The sequence below is a fragment of the Aulonocara stuartgranti genome, assembly GCF_965226115.1.
Source record: "Aulonocara stuartgranti genome assembly, chromosome: 9".
Classification (NCBI taxonomy): domain Eukaryota; kingdom Metazoa; phylum Chordata; class Actinopteri; order Cichliformes; family Cichlidae; genus Aulonocara; species Aulonocara stuartgranti.
In genome coordinates, this window is record NC_138960.1 from 2,448,492 (window position 1) to 2,468,030 (window position 19,539).

The 19,539-nt window shown below is 44.8% G+C and overlaps 3 protein-coding genes across 3 annotated transcripts in view; 1 reads left to right on the plus strand and 2 right to left on the minus strand.

The window, feature by feature from the left end:
- Window positions 1-19,539, minus strand: part of plppr5b (phospholipid phosphatase related 5b) — a 132,501-nt gene that overhangs the window by 82,383 nt on the left and 30,579 nt on the right. Inside the window, exon 4 of the mRNA XM_082545814.1 lies at window positions 6,354-6,486. Within this exon, the coding sequence (XP_082401940.1) occupies window positions 6,354-6,486 (133 nt within the window). The remainder of the gene's footprint in view (window positions 1-6,353; window positions 6,487-19,539) is intronic.
- On the plus strand, window positions 638-2,296 carry LOC309713887 (uncharacterized protein). Its single transcript, XM_082545818.1, has 3 exons — window positions 638-756; window positions 845-921; window positions 1,177-2,296. The coding sequence occupies exons 2-3, from the start codon at window positions 872-874 to the stop codon at window positions 2,150-2,152; spliced, it is 1,026 nt and encodes a 341-aa protein (XP_082401944.1). The 5' UTR covers window positions 638-756; window positions 845-871; the 3' UTR covers window positions 2,153-2,296.
- LOC309713876 (uncharacterized protein) lies at window positions 2,665-5,175 on the minus strand. The gene is made up of 3 exons (XM_082545796.1): window positions 4,255-5,175; window positions 3,803-3,938; window positions 2,665-3,520 (listed from the first exon to the last, which is right to left on the minus strand). Exons 1-3 carry the CDS (start codon window positions 4,836-4,838, stop codon window positions 2,768-2,770), a joined length of 1,473 nt encoding a protein of 490 aa, XP_082401922.1. The 5' UTR covers window positions 4,839-5,175; the 3' UTR covers window positions 2,665-2,767.

The following is a 19,539-nucleotide window of genomic DNA, read 5'->3' on the forward strand; positions in this document are numbered from 1 at the left end:
AGTTAACTACCTAATGCTACTCTTGCTAAGTGTAAAATATATATGTTTAAGACATGCTGAAATGAGTAATACAGAAATAATGCTAATGGTACTTGTATCTTTATTCAGTGTCCAATAAAGACAGGTTGTCAGGGGAGGTCGGTGTGAGAGCCCTGTGCTACAGGTCGATGAGGAAGAGTGAGGCACCACACAGACTAAGTGTAGGCAGGAAGCTGTGTAAAGTTGTTAATCCCCGTTCTGTGGGGTTCAGTTCATTTAAGCATTAGTTAAGTTCATTCCTAAAGGCCCATCAACTTGAATGTTTTCCTTGTCTCCCTGCTTTATCACTCCTAATTTGACTAGTCAGATAGTTAAATCAACGTGTGTTTGGGTGATCAGAAACATTTGACAACAAGTTAATACTGCAAATATACACAATCTAAGTTATTACAGTTATCAAGCATGGTTAAGTTGTTTTAATAGGGAGAGAAGGAAACACTAAGCATTCAGGAGGGTACGTAACCATAACACTGAACTATGTTCCTGTTCGGCTCTTCCATGAAGATGTTACATTTTTAATTTTCGTTCTTTCTTCTTAGATTAAGCTTCTGGATTCATCGCCGGTGATACTGACACATAGCCAGTGCTCCTGTGTGCAATCACACAGTGGCACTGCTCTTCCAAACAGCACACTACTCACAACTCAGAGTGCCGGTTGTCCCCCCTGTGCATAGCTGCACGGAATCTGAACAGCAATGGCACAAGCCACGGACAGTGGTAATTTAAATGAGGTTAAAGTTTTTGAATTAGTCCATGTTTACATATGAACAGCAACACCATCCATAGTAAATGTGTCTTCTGTTAGGGTGTGAGGCCAGGACCCATCAACTCCATGATCTTCACTAAGCCAGTACCAAATAGGATGGCCCAGACTGGAGTACGGTAATTACATTTGTAAAATTTGGTTTCATGTGTTACAAATGTATGTTGCTATTTGTTCATACATACATGTGTCAGAATAGGTATTAATTTACATACAACATTACACTTTCTGAAGACGGCTAACTCAGTCATGTACATATACATCCCAGTCTCTAACTTATGCACCACTGTTTTACACCTTTTAGTTTTTAGTTTAGTTGTTGTTCAGTATAATAACCTTCTCCCTTACATTATTGTCATTGATGTTTTCTTTAGGAGTGGCTTCTACAGAGGCATGGTGGGTCCGTTACCAGATCCCTGCTTGTTCAGAATAACGGAGGCATATGCAAAATTTAATATTGAGGACAGGCCACTTGTGACCACAATGAACATGAGACCTGACAAGCCCCTTGTGGAAAGTGCCTTTGGGCTGGTGCAGGAGGGCAGTGTTCTGTCATATCAGCAGCCGGTTTTGACAACCCGGTACATCACACTACACCGCGATGCACCACCAACACCGCACTTGCCTCTGGAGGGGTATGACATCTTGCCATCAGATTGTGTGTTTGTGTGCTCAGAAGAAGAGCTTCTGCATCTGAAAAGCTTGTCTGTAACTCTGGAAATGGCTCACAAAATAGAGGAAGCTACACGTGAGCAAAGCTCTTCGTCTGAGTGGCATCAGCTCCGCAGGCCCAGAGTGACTGCCTCTAGGTTTCGGGAGGTGTGTCACGTCAGAGGCCAGAGCTCGGCCGAGTCACTAGCAGAGCGTATATTGAAGGGAACAAGGCAGACAGCAGACATGAGGAGAGGAACTGAGATGGAGCCTGCAATAGCAGCAGAGTATAGTAGGCTAATGAATGTTAACTACTCACCCTGTGGTCTGGTCATTCACCCCATTGCCCCCTGGCTTGCTGCATCTCCTGATGGTGTTGTTTTTGACCCCAATGAATACCCCCAGTTTGGCTTTGTCGAATTCAAATGTCCCAATGTACAAAACTTTATTGACTGCAAATATGTGCAGATGGAATGTGGTACCCCTAAACTAAAAAAGAGCCACGCATATTACTGGCAAGTGCAAGGACAACTGCTCATCAGTGGGATGCAGTGGTGTGACTTTGTTGTGTGGGCACAAGAGGACTACCTAGTGCAAAGAATATACATGGATATAGATGTGCACAATGCAATCAGAGAAAAGGCAGACTATTTCTTTTTTTACATATATATGCCAAGATACCTGTGTTTGAAAAAATGAACAGTGAAAACAGCAAAAAGAAAAACAGATCCTTCAGGCTGGCTGGAACAAAATAACTGATGTTTTATTTTCAATATATTTCATGAATTCTTTTGTTGTTACATGTTACTTTTATGTGACATCAATAAACTGTTATTTAAGCAATGGCATCAATTTAATTTTTAAAAACACACATTAAAACATTGAATTTGTGCAGAACTTATTTACATGGTAAGTATTTAAAACTCCATGCCTAGCATACTGATATACATTTAGACAATAACACAACTGAACTGTAGAAAATGACAAATGGTATTTTTGATGTTCCAAAAGTTCAATGTCACTTATGGTTTTAAAACGATTTAGTGATTTACTTTATAATTTTGATAAACAGTTTTGTTGAATCTGAATAGTAATATAGTAATATAATTAAACAGTATTATTAACATTAAACATTTGCAATGAATTTGAATTATCAATAACTGAAACTCAACTATCGGCACTCAAGTACCAGTTCTGTAAACAAGTATTGTCAGCTGAGAAGGAAGAAATTCAACTGTAGTGGCCTCAGCTGCAGGTCATTTTCCATAAGTTACTTGTACTGGCACTGGTGTCTTGGGAAAAATCCATCTTGTCTCACTTAACCCATTTTTTAACTAATGCTGTGTTCTGGTAATTTGACAGCATACATGCCACTGCAAACAGTTGGTTGATATTATAAACATGTGACATGGTAATGATGCTATCAAAAAGTTTGTTCTGTTTGATCCTCCTAATGACTCGCTCCACATGTACCCTGAGTCTGGCTGTGGCCTGCGTCTCCTTAACCTGGTATGCTGGCATCTGCTTCTGCTTAGATAGAAAAGGTGGGCAGTACACTTTGCATTTACAACAATCAGTGATTAGGAAGCCCTTATCTACCATCACTGCCATGTCTTCAGTCAACTTCTCAGCAATGCCTGATTGTTTGAATAGTTCCTTGTCACTAACCGAACCAGCATACAGATTAGAGATGAATGTCACTGGACCATGTGGAGCTATGCCAACCAGGGCTTTCATCATACAGTGGGATTTGTACGAAGAGTACATTTCACTTTGGAGAAGTGGTGAGGATGGTGTCTGACACCTCAGCTCTGTACAGTCAAGGATCATCTGGGTGTCTGAGAAATCTTTGAATTCCTCAGGGAGGTAAGCTTGCACTTCTTCACGTGTAAGCCAGATGCACTGAGACCCCAGTGCAGTGGCAAGAAAATTTGTCCATGTTGCAATAATGCGGCTCACTGTGGACTGGTGTATGTTAAATCGGTGTGCCAGGTCCCGCTCCTTCAAACCAACTGACAGGAAAACCAGGAAAAGAAAAAACTCATCAATTGGCTGTAGCAGCTGCCTCTGGAAGGTGAAAACAAAAGGGAAAATGTTACTCCTTAAGCTATGAACTAGTAAAATTATTCTTTTCTTGGCTAAATGTTTTGTAATGGTTAGGCATACCATACTGTACCATGGGGTAAACAATGAGGTGCTGTAGTGCACAGGTGTATGTATGTAAAGGATACTGAGTCTAGCATACATACACCTGTGTATGTATGCTACTGTACATAAAGTAATGTTATTGTACATAAATACAATAACATTACACCTCTAGTTCTAACTACCAACAAACCCATAACCTACTGTTGATGTGCGTGCAGGTGTCAACACTTCTTCGTTCCGATTGGCAGCTGACTTGGCTCTTGAAACCCGGATCATTTTATAGATGCAAGGCTCAATCAAAACCCAGAATGCCATCAAATGATCATAGCTTGGAAATCTATTCACGAGAGAGACATACATCGTGTCAATCATTAATTAACATTACACACTGACATAAAAATAATGTGAACTGTGACAAATATGCTAATGGTATGCTGTATAAAATAGTCTGATTAAGAGTATTTGGTGTTGTATTTTACCTGTAGCATTAGGATATCGTTTAAATACTAAAGCATCTACATAAAACATACAATCAGCAGAGAAAAAGTAAATATCTATTTTGTTTTCATTAAGACTGGAAAAACTTTCTAAATTTAACTGATGGTGACCTTGGTATATTTTAAACAGTTAGCTTGAATAGAACTTAGATGTACCTGGTATAGAATCGGATGTCAGCAAAACGCTGTAACCCAAATTCTCGCTGGACACGTAACTCCTGTATTTTCTTCCTCAGAGTCTCCATGTCTTTGGACAGGTCTTCTGCAGCTGATGCAGATATGTCCAATGCAGATGGCTCAGGGACTGAGCAGTAGTCATGATCTCTTGTAAGACTGTGCTCTTCTTGATCGTCAGGAGGAACTAGTTCAGGGCGTCGCTCCGTTCTCTCCCAAACACTACGCCGCGGTGGTTCAACTTTATAGCCATTCCACTCAAAAAGTGTTGGTACAGCACCTTTAATAAGCCGCCTTCGACCATCGAGGGTTGTTGGCTCTATGAGTTGATCACTGGCAAAGTGTCTGCAGCAGAGCCTGGTGTGAGAGGTAATCGTGAAATGATCCCGGCGTATATTTACCAGCCATTGTCTTCTCAAGTCGGAATGGGTCGGAAAGGCATGAAAACTTAGTATGCCGTTAAATTTGGCTGAAGCTGAACAAAGTGGGACACAGCAATGCTCGGAGTATTTCTTCTCCTGTTTTTGAAAATGTTCTGTTTTAAATACTTTCCTTTTTATACTCATTCTGAAGCGACATTAGCATAGCTACCGATAGATAAGCAAACGTACCGGAAACGCACAAGCGGTACTATTTGGAAACGGAAATACGTCACATGCCCTAGTGCAAGTAGTCTATTCTCCGCAGCTTCTGCTCATTTCAGCACAATTGTCAGTCTCTCCACCTCTTCTTTGTGAGAAAGACTGTGGCGCAGAGAGATATGTGCCTGCCTTGAGTACCAGAAGGGCCAGGTTCGAATCCTGCTCAGGGCAACATTTTTTTTTTCAACCTTTTCTGCTTTTTTCAGCAGACATCTTCAGCGTTAAGGCATCCACACAGCATTTTCGCAGGAAATGCAAATTTTTCTAGTTTTTCATCATTTTGATGGTCACTGTAGTGGCTATATTAGTTTCTTAAAGTTCTCTCTTTGTCTTATATTTAATATAACCACACTACGGACGGACAAGTGCCTGTTTTTACACGTTGTCGTTAGCAACCAAGACGGTAAAAAAATGGCGTGGCTCCGCCGTCTGCTTGTTTGTTTTGCATACCTTTTACAATAAAGCTCAAAATCCTGTTGAGACTTTTCAAAATAAACTAAATCCCATGAAAGAGTATGGAGAGCATTTATGGATGAGAAGCAAAAAAGAGCCATCGGGTGCTAAAAAATAAACCTTAGACTCAAACGTTAGAGCAGGCTTTTCCCGGCAGCACGCCGTGTAATAAATACTCACAAAGAAAACAACGGCCGTTACAACTTATGTCTAAAAATGTATCGTTTCATGCATCGGTTAAAAGTCTCAACTCCAGGTGCATGACGCCCAGCTGGAAACACTTCAATGCAAGTCAATCTGCCTGAGATTCACAGAATTTACAGAAAATGTTAAATTCTTGTGATTTATATCGTTATCGGGATGATAGATGTCTTATATCGGGATATGAGATTTTGGTCATATCGCACAGCCCTACGGTTGATCACAATATTCTCCTGGCAAGGCTAGAACAAGTAGTTGGACTTAAAGGTAATGAATGTCCTTTCATGGTTTAAATAATACTTATCCAAGAGGTCTTTCTCTTCATTTAAGGCATGGCTCTGTAGAGCACCACTGTCACTGTGGAAATGCAAACGCACCCACATTTGCCACTAAAAACAGACCTGCAACACAAACGTATTCAGGAGCCCCCAGTTTTAATCAGAAACACTGATAACCCAACAGCAGCAGCAATGATGACGCTGGCACAGTTACACAATGCAAAGAGCAAACAGGTGGAGCTTTACTGAGACGATTAGTTCAGGTTGAGTGAAAGAAAAGTTGTTTCTAGCGTCCAAAACATCAGTGCTGTTCCTGTAGTCGATCTTAGTTTTTCAGTTTAGTGGGAAAAAGTGTGTTTGTTGATCAAAGGACCTGATCAACAAACTCAACTAACTAGTTTATTATGTGAATGTCACATGTGGCCAGTTTTCTCACAGACTTATAGAAAAACATTCAGCTTTGACAGGTGAAGTAACAGAAACAAGCATACACACGCCTAAAACTTACCGAGGAAGCGGAATGTCCTGCGTACCAGTGGGTTGAGGTAACAGCAGTCTCCGGTGGCCACCGTCTTCTCTAAACGGTCAAACTCCTTGGACGTGTACTGGACCAGAAACAGCACAGTCTCTGTCACTGTGATCTAGGAGAAATAGGGGCCACATACACAAAGAAAACAGATTACTGAAAGGAGCAGCACTTTACCTGTGAGTGGGTGCTGCTAGTGTGGGTGGTGTTATTTTGTCAGTCATTCGTACCAGTGCTCTCTCAGTGGACTCCATCACTAGTGACACAGCTGCTGAATACACAAAAGGACTCAAGCCTGTCTATGTGCAAATATGTATGCTTTTGAAAACAGGACCGAGCCCACTTTCTATGCAACTCTCTAAAGTTGACTATTAGCCAAAGAAAGCTGCTACAGACAAACATGGCAGGCCACTGATCCTTACACTATAGAAGTCTTCCAGTCCCCAGGGTGAGGTCTGAAGAGCTGGAGCAAACGTCTAAATCAGGGACGGATGGAAACCTTTCAAACAAGTAATTTTCTAAACAGCTGTTTACGTCAGGCAGCTTCAATGCAACATTAAAATTAATTATAAATAAACTGTATTTATTATTGTTTTCAGACACTGATGCCAGTGAGCAGCAGAATGGTGAATGTGTAACTGATGCAAAAGAAGCCAGTGTGTGTTTGTGGAATGAAAGAACAGTGTAACAGTGTAACAGTCAGTGAATCACTGACATGTGTGTGGCACCGAGTAATATCACACTTTATTAAACACACAGTTCCTGTTAGCAGACACACTCATGTTTGGGTCTGGATGTGGGATTTCTCTTCATGAGGAGAAAAATATGAAAGATCATGCCACTAGAGAACATAATAGCTTTTAGACACAAAAACTACGGTGGCTTAGGGAACCAGTGAAAAGTGATAGAAACCCGAGGTGACCAGTAAAAACAGGTACGGTGGTTGACGCAGTCACTCCTCTTCAGCTAAGGCAGTGTTTCCCAACCACTGCACCGCGGCACATAGGTGTGCCGTGAGAAATGATCAGGTGTGCCGTGGAAGATTATCTGGTTCCACCTGATTAGTAATCTAAGCGATCGGTGTGGGTATCGGGCAGAACAATTACATTCTCTTCCACTAGAGGGCAGTACAACTACCTGCTCTAATTAAATGGGTTGCCAGCTGTCAGTAAAACAGAAGAAGACGAAGAAGAAATTACATAACAGCCATGCTGTGAGTGAGCCGATGCAGCGTAATAGTAATAGATACATATGTGAAAGGACAAAGTAGTCAGTGGGACCTGGTGCTGGAGAAAACTCTGACCCCGATGAGGACCTAGCACAAGCACTGGTCAGAAGAAAGCAAAAAAGGTATACTGGGGACAAACCAAGCCAATTTTTTTCTTACTTCCCCTGTCATAAATCATAGCGCCATAACTCACTTTCTCTCATGTGTCCAAGTTTTTCCCTGCAAATACTTTATTTCCCAGTCTGTTGGGACAGTTAACTAAGCAGTGTATTTGGTTCCTCCAGGGATCAAACCAGGCTGCTTTCACTCATTAGGTGAATGTAAAGCATCGCACTCTGGAGCCACTGAAAGAGTCCACACGATAGATCTCTTACATTAGACAACTGATAAAATATAACCAAATAAAACTCAACACCAACGCGACTGGCACCAGGTGGAGTGGAAGTGATGACCCTACCACGTCAGCTACTCATCATTGATATGAGGAGCTGTATTTCCATGGTGACACTGGTAGGGATGTACTGGGATGAAATACACTGCACACAGTGATAGTCGTAACATCAGTAAAAGAATGCAGGGCCTGCACTGTGCTCAGTAACACTGCACTGACCACTTTAAAGCCTGTTTTTCAAACAGAGCCACATGAGCCTATCTGACGATGATGAGGATCAAACTATGCTGGCTAAAAGTCACTGTTTTATCCTTTATTGTACACATATATGTATTGTATATGTGTGAATGTGTGCGTGAATGGGTGGATGGATGACTGGATATGTAAAGCGCTTTGGGGTCCTTAGGGACTAGTAAAAGCGCTATATAAATACAGGCCATTTACCATTTACCATTGTAGAATAGACCGTTGCACTCAGACACTAACAGCAGGGAGAATTCCCCCTCTCTGAGGAATTTGAGGGGGATGATCTGCCTGGACTGTTGTTGGCACCGGAAGGTACAAAACTTTGATGTTGATTCTGCTAGACCGAAAGTTCTCCCCCAAGTTTTTGACCAATCAATCCTGTTTTTATAACTTACAATAAAAAGTGATTACCTGGAAAGAGAAGAGCTCAAAGAAATCATTAAAAGACTCAAATTACCATGACATTCATGCCCATTGTGACTGTATGGAAACCTTTAACCACACCAGTATAGTTAGTAATTAAAACCTCAAGATGTCTTCTACAAGCCAGTACATTGTAGTAATGATACTATTTTTAGAGCCTCATCTCCTGACTTCGGTGCAGAAGATGAAGCTTGAAGAGGAAGACAATGAGGTGGAAATGAGAGAGGAGAAAGAGTAGTGGAGGAGAAGGCATGAAGAAAGACACAATAAGGAAAGAGATCATGTACAAATGCTAAATAGTCAAATATAATCTGAAAGAACTATTTGTGATCCTAAAATCAAAAGTTACTTATACGGTCTCTTGCATACATAAACACATAAAAAGTGAATAGAAGGGAAAGCAATGTTCATTTCAGCCGCTGTACTAAAGATGGTGGGGAAACAAGGCAAGCTGGGGAAACTAAACTAAAACCTAAACTGTAATAAACTCAAATTAACAAATATAAATATATATATATAGCAGCGTGTGGCTGCTATAATGCGGTTATGGCATTAACGTCATTTTAACGAGATTAACGCTAACAGCACGAATATATATATATATATATATATATATATATATATATATATATATATATCCATCTATTCGCTTCTGCTTATCCTTTTCAGGGTCGGGAGGGTGCTGGAGCCTACGCCAGCTGTCATAGGGTGAGAGGCGGGGTAGACCCTGGACAGGTCGCCAGTCTGTCGCAGGGCCAACACACAGACACAAACAACCATTGGGCAATTTAGATTGATCAGTTAACCTATCCCCACAAACTGCATGTCATTGGACTGTTGGAGGAAGCGGGAGTACCCGGGGAGAAATGTGGTGACGTTCCATCCGTCCATTTATTTTTGCATTTTTACTGCCATCTCAGATATCATCAGGTGCCGTTGCTAGGCTGCAAATGTCACAGTAAAGCAGTGTGACAAGTAAAAAAGGGACAAAGGATAAATCTTCTGCTGTTTTTATTATGGGAGAAACTTGTGCTGTTGCCATGGTTTCACTCATTTTATTATGAGGAACAACAAAAGACATGGAGGAGTAGGCTCCACATGCTCAGCACAGCTCTGTTCTTACATGTCCCCCACATACATGTGTGCTGTCAGGACTACAACACGGTTCTTACACGACTGCGACAGACCTTAGAGTTTCCATCTGATTTCATGTTTAATGTTAAATGTATTCTGCATACATGGCCACACTACTGCATCGCGGGTGGATCACTTTGCTTTACGGCTACAAGCACACTTTAAGTAGTGACAGAATCACTTTCCAAGGAATCAAACATCATTAGAATATCAGCAAAGAACACAAACAAGCTTCTCGCTGTGCTACACACGGAGTAAGGCTGCTACAATATCATATCTCCACTACATCATTTTTGTAGCCCATGCATAATTATCTAGGTTATGAAATAGTTCAAAGTATTATCTTAGAATAATCTACAGTAAGAAATACCATTCACAAGTTGGAAAATTAAAGATGGTTCAAGTCCCAGAAATTCACCTGAGCTCAGCTCACCATGCAATGCTAAGAGAAACTGCGAAATCCCAAGAACTCCATCTCAGACCCTGTGGGCTGTAATTAGCACATTAAATATTAAAGTTCATGACAGTACAGTTAGAAAGACTCTGAAGAAATATGATTGGAGGTGTTCCCATGGGAAGCTGAACAAACAAGACTTTTGGAGCAAAGTTCTCTGAACAGATGAGACATGAGTGGAGATGCTGGTCACCTGGTACTCCACATTCACTGAGTCAACCACAAACTCTTATATATGCCAAACTATTCTAGAGTCAGAGGTGAGGCCCAGTCAATGTCCAGACCTTGAAATGCTGTGGTAGGACCTCAAGAGAGCTGTGCATAAAGGAATGACCACAAACGCCACACAACTGAAGCATTTGTGGAAAAACAGTGGGCCAGAATTCCTTACATTTAGTTAAATAAATAATGGCACTGTGTATTATTTCATGTGTTCTTCTGGTTTTATTTGACTACATTTACCTGGTAAGGATCAGATGATTTATTTTTTTTAATGTTAGAACTATTTACTCTCTACCTTCAGATTGTTGATCATGGACATGTTATTACCGTAAGTTACCACTTCAGGGGTTATTATTAAAAGTCTTGCATGCTAGGGTTAGCCAGACCCTTTAGCAACCCCAGTGTATTGCCTGTGATCATCATTGAGAATGGCAAGAAATGGCTAAGGGGCTGCCTGATTTCCAAAAAGCCTGAGCAGCACTTTGTCCCACTTTCTCACTGGCTGTAACACAAGCTGACAGGTCCACAGTGACAATGTGCTACTTGTTTAGTCCCTTAACCACCTCTCTGCCCTCTCTCTGTCCTTATCGTCCTCACTGTAGAGCTATACGCCATTGGTTAAGTCATGCTGACAAGGCCAGGGTGACCTCAGCAGCTCCTCAGTCAGGGATGAACTTGCTCACTTCTTTCAGTCTCTTCTCTTTGAATCTTGCTTATTTAATTTCACACCAGTCTATATCAAAGCACTGAGCTCTGTTCATCAGTAAGACAGAATCCACTTACACTGAACCAGCGTCTCAATACGTCTCAATTCTCAAGCCAATAATTGGGTTTGCAGTGGCAATCCATTTTACCAGAACAGTGAGACCTAGCTAGTAAATTGAAGAAGATTTGAGCATGCTGACACCAAGAGATTCCCAGGACATTTTTAGACACTGAAGCCTCTCGTCTGTGTGGTATGCATCTGTACACAGCAGTCATTTAAAAGGAGGCTCTGAACAGTGGCCCAAAACAAGCAGCCCCATCAATGACTGGCCACCACGGTGCATGATAAAGTACTCATGGCATGAAGAGCTGTTGATGCTCATCTTGCTAGAAAATCCAATCCAATCCAACTTTATTTACTGTATATAGCACTTTTAAAAACAACAAAGTTGACCAAAGTGCTTTCCAATAATAAAACAGAGATAGAAAAGGTTGCAGAACCCTCTCTTAAGACATATTTTATATGAAGCATGCAGGAATTTAGAAACGCCTGTGTGGTTCAGAATGATGATGGCTGTGCTGATCAGGGGCAGGGAGTGTTTTCATGTGTAAGGTTGTGCATTCAAAACGTTTCCTTTTAACAGAAAACAGACACACAGAGTAAGATGGCTAGAGATAAATAATAACTAATGATTAAATGCAGAGTGGTGTATAAATACATAATGAGTGAAAAAAGGTGAGTGAGGTCTAAATATTGGCATCAAACTAAGTTATGTGCTCAGATTCATATATTGAAGAAAAAAGTTCCAAATCTATCCAAAGCAGATGTCGCTTCAACCAAACCAAGTCTCCTAACAATGACACAACTGTTCTCTCAGTTTTAAGCACATTTGTTTTCTCTCCAACATAAGCAACAGTGTTTTCCTTTTTGTTCCTTTGTAAGATGAATTATGAAAGAGATTGTTATGGCTGCTCAGGGGTCTGTGAACCTTTTTAATAGACTAAAACACACCCCAACCACAGCATGGTTACACACTCACTTATTCAGTCATTTATATTTCTGTGGGGACAAGCACAGCATGAAGAGTAGCATAAAACTTATATGAATGAAATTAAAATTAAAATCAACCTTTAAGATTTAATATTGAATCTTTAAACTATGATGAGTTTGCATTTTCAACCCAAACAGCAGGACATGGGACCAGTGCAGAAACAGAAGGAGAGCCTTTCCCCATTATGAAACTGGAAGTGCCTGCAACATATCAAACAACCGTGTTTGATATGTCAAAATCTTAAAATTCAGGTGTTTTCAGTCCGACAGGTACACCACCTGTCAAACGTTTTATAACACCCTCATTTTTCTGTTTTTTTTGCTATTCAAGTGGTTCAAGTCCAATGAATAGCTTGATGGTACAAAGGTAAGTGGTGACTTAACTGGTTTAACTGCCAGAGGTTACAAAAGGGTAGGGTTACCCAAAACTGAAAAATAATGTACATTTCAGAATTATACAACAGGTCTTTTTCAGAGAACAGAGCGTCAGAGCGTCAGTGCCCATAGGTGTGAATGTGAGTCCGAACGGTTGTCTGTCTCTATGTGTTAGTGTAACCGGTGTGATTCTGCGTTGTGTCTGATAAAAAAGGTAAAAGAAAGAAAGACCTCCAAGTAAATAATTTGCCCACTCCAGCTCCTCTCCCACAGGGGAATTGTAGAAAAAGGGCATTTATTTTTACATTAAACATAAAATATGCATTTACACGTAACATATTTGACATAAGATAAAACAAAAACATCAACATGAAATCCGACATACCTGATAAAAAAAGGTAAAAGAAAGAAAGACCTCCAAGTAAATAATTTGCCCACTCCAGCTCAACCCACCACAGCTCCCAAGCTAGCAAGGAGTATATATTCATGCTAGCATTTATGGAGCCTAAAACACATTTATGATACACACATACTACACACTTATCACATCTTACAAAAACAGGCTTAATAATGACAATAACTGAACTAACATCGCAATCAGAAACATCAGGGTGGCTAAATATGAATTATGTGTGTTTTTAAGGTGTTGGAAAGAAATGACACCCACCTCTCCCACAGGGGAATTGTAGAAAAAGGGGAGAGGCAAAAGGGGTACACTGTATTTATAGGATTGCACCAAAGAAGAAGAAGAAAACAATAAGGAGGGGCTCTAACTGATAATGAACATAACTACAGGCTTGGAGGTCCTAAAAGTCAGGTATGATAGGAGCAGTTTGGGGGTTTAGAATACATTTTGTGTAATTATAACAATGTGATTTATGACTCTGTTACATTAGTCCTGCGACAGACTGGCGACCTGTCCAGGGGGTCTGCTTCATCCCCCTCCCGCCAACAGGGATAAGAAGGGAATGGATGCAAAAGAAATGGCTGTTGCAAACTACCGTAGGCTGTAAATGGCATGTTGTGTGGCATGGTACACCCCCGCCCACCACCACTACCAGAAAAAATAACATAAACAAAAAAACTATTAATAACTATTCCGACCTGTCTAATATGTAATATTAACAGGAGGCTGAGGGTCTGTGTGCAGCATGAAACCAGCTGCACCACCTCTGGGCTGATATGCAGAGCATGGGGCTTTCTGGCTAAGCCCAGTGAGCATCAGAGCAAATCTGTCTAAAAGCCAGACTGTACAACACCAAACATAGCAGTGTTACCCAGATCTGTGACAAGCATCAGTGTTGGAAAAACATCTTGTTTGTTCCTTACACCTCTATGCAAACTCACTGGGATGGCTTCATGGAGATGAATGCCAGCACTCTGTGCTGGGACAACTGAAAATAACAACTAACAAATCACTTTACTTTCCAAGTCACAGTCTCTACAGATCTGCCTTTAACACTGAGAACACTGGATATGTCACAGATATTGGAAATATCCTTGCTTCAATAGATAGTCCACTTACGTTTCTGGATTAAAAGGTGTAAGAAGCACACAGAGGCCTGCCTCCCAGCACAATTCAACCCCCTACAGGATCGACCCTTCCACTGCGGATGCTATTGCCATCACTCTTCATACCACGCTGACCCTCCTGGAACACTCAGGTAAATAGGTTACAGGTAAGCATTCAGTATGCCGGCCATCGTAGTGCAGTGAGTGCTGGACCTGAAGCTCCCACATTCAGCCTGTACCTGGATTAAAGACTTGGAGATTATGTATTGGAATTTCAGGAGCAGGACCACACCTCCAAACACGCTCCTTCCGGTTGTCATCTACAGAGGTTCCCCCAGTTCTGCAAGCTGTACATTCTCATTTACATTCCCCACCCTCCCTCCCTCCTTGTTCTCAATTCTTTAACTTCCTCATTTCTGTTTAGTACATGGGGATCAGAATCAGAATCAGAATCAGAAAGGGTTTTATTGCCAAATGTTGAGCAGGTTTACAACATTAGGAAATTGCTGCGGTGCTTCAGTGCAAACATACTGTCATAAATTGCGCTTAAATAGACATGAAAAAATAAAAGTAAGAATAAGAATTAAAAGTGCTACGTAGAAAGATATATACATGAGTGCAGGTGGTGATCAGTGCCAAACATGGAATGATGCAGTGAACACAGCGTAGGGTCATGTGTTAGTGGCGGGGACAGTCATATGGTTATTGTTCATGTGTCCAACAGCAGAGGGGAAGAAACTGTTCTTATGGCGAGAGGTTCTGGTGCGAATGGACCGGAGCCTCCTGCCTGAGGGGAGCAGGTCAAACAGACTGTGTCCAGGGTGAGAAGGGTCAGCTGAGATCCGAGCTGCACGCCCCAGTGTCCTGGAGGTGTACAGGTCCTGCAGAGATGGGAGTCTGCAGCCAATCACCTTCTCAGCAGAGCGCACAACACGCTGCAGTCTCTGTTTGTCCCTGATAGTGGCTCCAGCGTACCACACGGTGATGGAGGAGGTGAGGATGGACTCGATGATTGCGGTGTAGAATTGCATCATCGTCCGTGTTGGCAGGTTGAATTTCTTCAGCTGCCTCAGGAAGTACATCCTCTGCTGGGCTTTCTTGATGACGGAGGTGATGGTGGGCTCCCACTTCAGGTCCTGGGTGATGGTGGTACCCAGGAAGCGGAATGAGTCCACAGAGGTGATGGGGGTGTCAGTCAGGATGATGGGGGGGGAGTGGGGCTGTGTGCTTCCTGAAGTCCACAATAATCTCCACTGTCTTCTGGGCATTCAGCACCAGGTTGTTGTGGCTGCACCAGGACACCAGACGTTCAACCTCCCTCCTGTAGGCAGACTCGTCCCCGTCCGAGATGAGCCCAATAACGGTGGTGTCATCTGCAAACTTGATTAGCTTGACAGACTGGTGGGTGGAGGTGCAGCAGTTGGTGTACAGGGAGAAGAGCAGAGGAGAAAGAACACAGCCCTGAGGGGAGCCGGTGCTGATGGTCCGGGAGTCCGAGACATTCTTTCCCAGCCTCACATGCTGCTTCCTGTCCGTCAGGAAGTCAGTGATCCACCGGCAGATGGGATCAGGCACATTCATCTGGGAAAGCTTGCCTCGGAGATGATCTGCCAGGCCCGGGAGCCGCCGCCAGTCCCCTTCGAGGCCTTCTCCAAACCACAGCTCAGTTCATGTCCAAGCATCACCTTTACCTACTAAAACGCTGTCAAACCTCAAATGAGGACGTGGGCCCAGCGAGTGAAATTCTTTTAAACAGACCACAGCGTGTAAAACTTGCCCCCAGTTATCGATCTACAAGCTCGTAGCATGCGTGATAATCTGGTATTTTCTGGTATTCCAGAAGCCGCTGGAGAGGACGCGGAGACCACGGTAAAAAGCTTCATCAAAACCCACCTGAAGCTGCCGGAGGACACTGTGAAGAACATCGTCTTCGATCGGGTACATCGCCTCGGCCCCATTCGGGCTACGGCCGGGAGACCACGTCCTATCGTGGCCAAATTCGGCCACTTCAAACAAAAGCAACATGTGAAAAGCCGCGGCAGGGAATTAAAAGGAACGGACTTCAGCGTGAACGACCAGTTCCCCAAAGAGATCTTGGAACGACGCAGGGTCCTCTTCCCAATCCGACGCGGCTTCATCCAGAAGGGCTCCCGCGCTGTCATCGCTGTGGACCGTCTGTACGTGGACGGACAGCTCCACCGCGACCCCAACATCACTCCGTGGCTGTATTAACCTCACACCAGATAAGAATCAGCTACACCATTTCCCTATCCACTCACACTAACTTGCATTAACATCTGTTTAACTTACCAGTATCAAATCGCATCTTAAAGTGTGATTTCATAGCAGAATTAACACCGTCACTCTCCGTCAGTGATTTAATTGGAATGTTTATGTCAGAGCTGCCGAGGCGAGCCGTGTGGAATAAATGAGGATCCAAGCGCAGGCAGTCGTAGAGGAGTGAAGGTGATTTATTGAACACAAAGGAATGTGGACAAACAGCAAACGGGGCTCGAACTAAACTAAACTGGGAAACAACTAAACTACAGAGCACAAACCTGAATGAAAACGAGCAGAGGAGGATGACGATGAACAGCAGGGAGAAGACACGGTGGATACACAGACTGACACTGAGTAATACAGACGAACCGGCAACAGGCAGGAGAACACACAGGGCTTAAATACACACACCAGTAATCAGGGGATGAGAGACAGGAGGGCAACACAGCTGGGAGGAATCTGGGCTGACGGGACAGGGGAAACGTAAACTGATCACACTCACATACGACACGGACCTTCACAATAAAACAGGAAACTCAGATACATGGAACCAGACAAGACATTGAACTAAACAGACAGATTCACAAACAGATGGGGAGACACCATAGACAGACAGGTACAGACACAGACTTAGAGGCAGATCGAAAATAACACAGAACTTAAACAATCATCATCTAGAAAATGATAACAAACTAAAAGCGCTGGGTCACCGACCCAGGACCATGACAGTACCCCCCCCTCAAGGGCTGGCACCAGACAGCCCAGCAGAAACGAAAAAACGGACCAAAACAAAACAGAAAACAACCCGACCAGGGCGGGCGGAGGGGGCCCAGGACGGAGGGACAGAGTCCAAAAAGGCCCAGATGGTCAAGTTCAGGAGGCCGACCATGCGAATGGCAACGGGGCAGGTCCGGATGCCGGCCGCGCAGTAGGCAGTGGCGTGGAAACAGTTCCGGGGGCCGACCGTGCGGACGGCAACGGCGGCGCGGAAACAGTTCCGGGGGCCGACCGTGCGGACGGCAACGGCGGCGCGGAAACAAGTCCGGGGGCCGACCGTGCGGACGGCAACGGCGGCGCGGAAACAAGTCCGGGGGCCGACCGTGCGGGCGGCAACGGCGGCGCGGAAACAAGTCCGGGGGCCGACCGTGCGGAAGGCAATGGCGGCGTTCAGGAGGGCGTCCATGGTGGCGGAGATGCCCAACAAGCGGCCTGGCAGATGACCGACGATGAGGAGGTGGTAGTAGGGGACCTGAAGGCTGCGTGGCCCCTGCAGCCCCAGGCGAGGCGGAAGCTGAGGCTGGACCAGACGAGGCGGAAGCTGGACCAGGCAAAGCAGCTGAAGCTGAAGAGGAGGATGCTGACACAGAGGCTGGACCAGACGATGCTGACACAGAGGCTGGACCAGATGATGCTGACACAGAGGCTGGACCAGACGATGCTGACACAGAGGCTGGACCAGGCAAAGCAGCTGATGAGGACGCTGGACCAGGCAAAGCAGCTGATGAGGACGCTGGACCAGGCGAGGATGAAGACACGGAGGCTGGACCAGGCGAGGATGAAGACACGGAGGCTGGACCAGGCGAGGATGAAGACACGGAGGCTGGACCAGGTGAAGCGGATGAAGCCGAAGCATGCGCTGGACCAGGCGACGCTGAGGATGCTGAATCCGGACCAGGCGACGGCGTGGAGGATGCAGCAGAGGCCGGGCCAGGCAACGGCGTGGGGGATGCAGACGGAGGCGCTGCAGCAGGTGGCGGCATGGATGAAACTGCTGCTGCAAGCGTGGATGAGGCTGCTGGTGGAGCAGCTGGTGGTTGGACAGGCTCCTCGGGCCCCCCAGCTGACGAGGAAGAAGGCTGGACGGGCTCCTCGGGCCCCCCAGCAAAAACAGTCTCAGAACCAGTGGGCACTGGAGCCCCTGGCACACACAGAACAGAACCAGCAGGTGCGGAGACCTCTGGCAGGAACGCAACAGAACCAGCAGGCACACGGGCCTCTGGCAGGAACGCAACAGAACCAGCAGGCACACGGGCCTCTGGCAGGAACGCAACAGGACCAGCAGGCACACGGGCCTCTGGCAGGAACGCAACAGGACCAGCAGGCACACGGGCCTCTGGCAGGAACGCAACAGGACCAGCAGGCACACGGGCCTCTGGCAGGGACAGAACAGGACCAGCAGGCACACGGGCCTCTGGCAGGGACAGAACAGGACCAGCAGGCACACGGGCCTCTGGCAATCCCGTCAGCCCAGATTGAATTGACTTGTATGGTTTTACAGGTGGAACAACTGACACAGGATGCAGGGCTGGTGGCTGCTGAACAGGAGGCTGAACTGAGGGCGACTGACATAGTGGTTGTGATGACAACGGTGGTGGAATTAGAGACTGAGCTTGAGGCCGTGCGGCTAACTGAGCTTGAGGCCGTGCGGCTAACTGAGCTTGAGGCCGTGCGGCTAACTGAGCTTGAGGCCGTGCGGCTAACTGAGCTTGAGGCCGTGCGGCTAACTGAGCCTGAGGCCGCGGTTCAAATGAATAAACAGTCCTAGTATTATCAGAGCTGGTGTTAATGGTCTCTGGGTTATATGTCACAGTTTTAGCAGACCCTAGGTTGGCTGACACGGGTTTAACAGTTTCAGAAGAACAACAGCCCTTTGCTTTCGCTGAAGTCTTAAAAATGCCAACCTGGGAGAGATCGGTTATCACGAAGGTAGGTAAGCTTTGTGAATTAGCTCCCACTGACACACCCCGAACAACCCCAGAAGAAAAAGTCTTACAGTTCAGATTGGAGCCGTTATCCTTTTTACTCACCACAGTCGGCCGCTCTGATATCCTGGGGTCCGACTGTGGCGAGGGGCGTCGACGGCGTGAGTGCCGTTTCCCAATTGACGGCTGGACCGACGGGCCGGGCAGGACACTCTCCGTCGGGTCAGGGAGTGAAGCATGAGTTGCAGAGTGGGTGGTAGCAGGGGGGAGAAGATGAAGCTCGTTCAGAACGAAATTCTGTGTGAGCGGGTGAAGTGAGCTGAGCAACCAGGGGAGACCAGAAACTAAGCGCTGTAGCCGAACAGCTATGCCTTGGCGGAATTCTCTCCCCTCATGCTCGAGCCATAAGTTAATTAATCTGTCCACCGAGTAAATAATGTCCTCC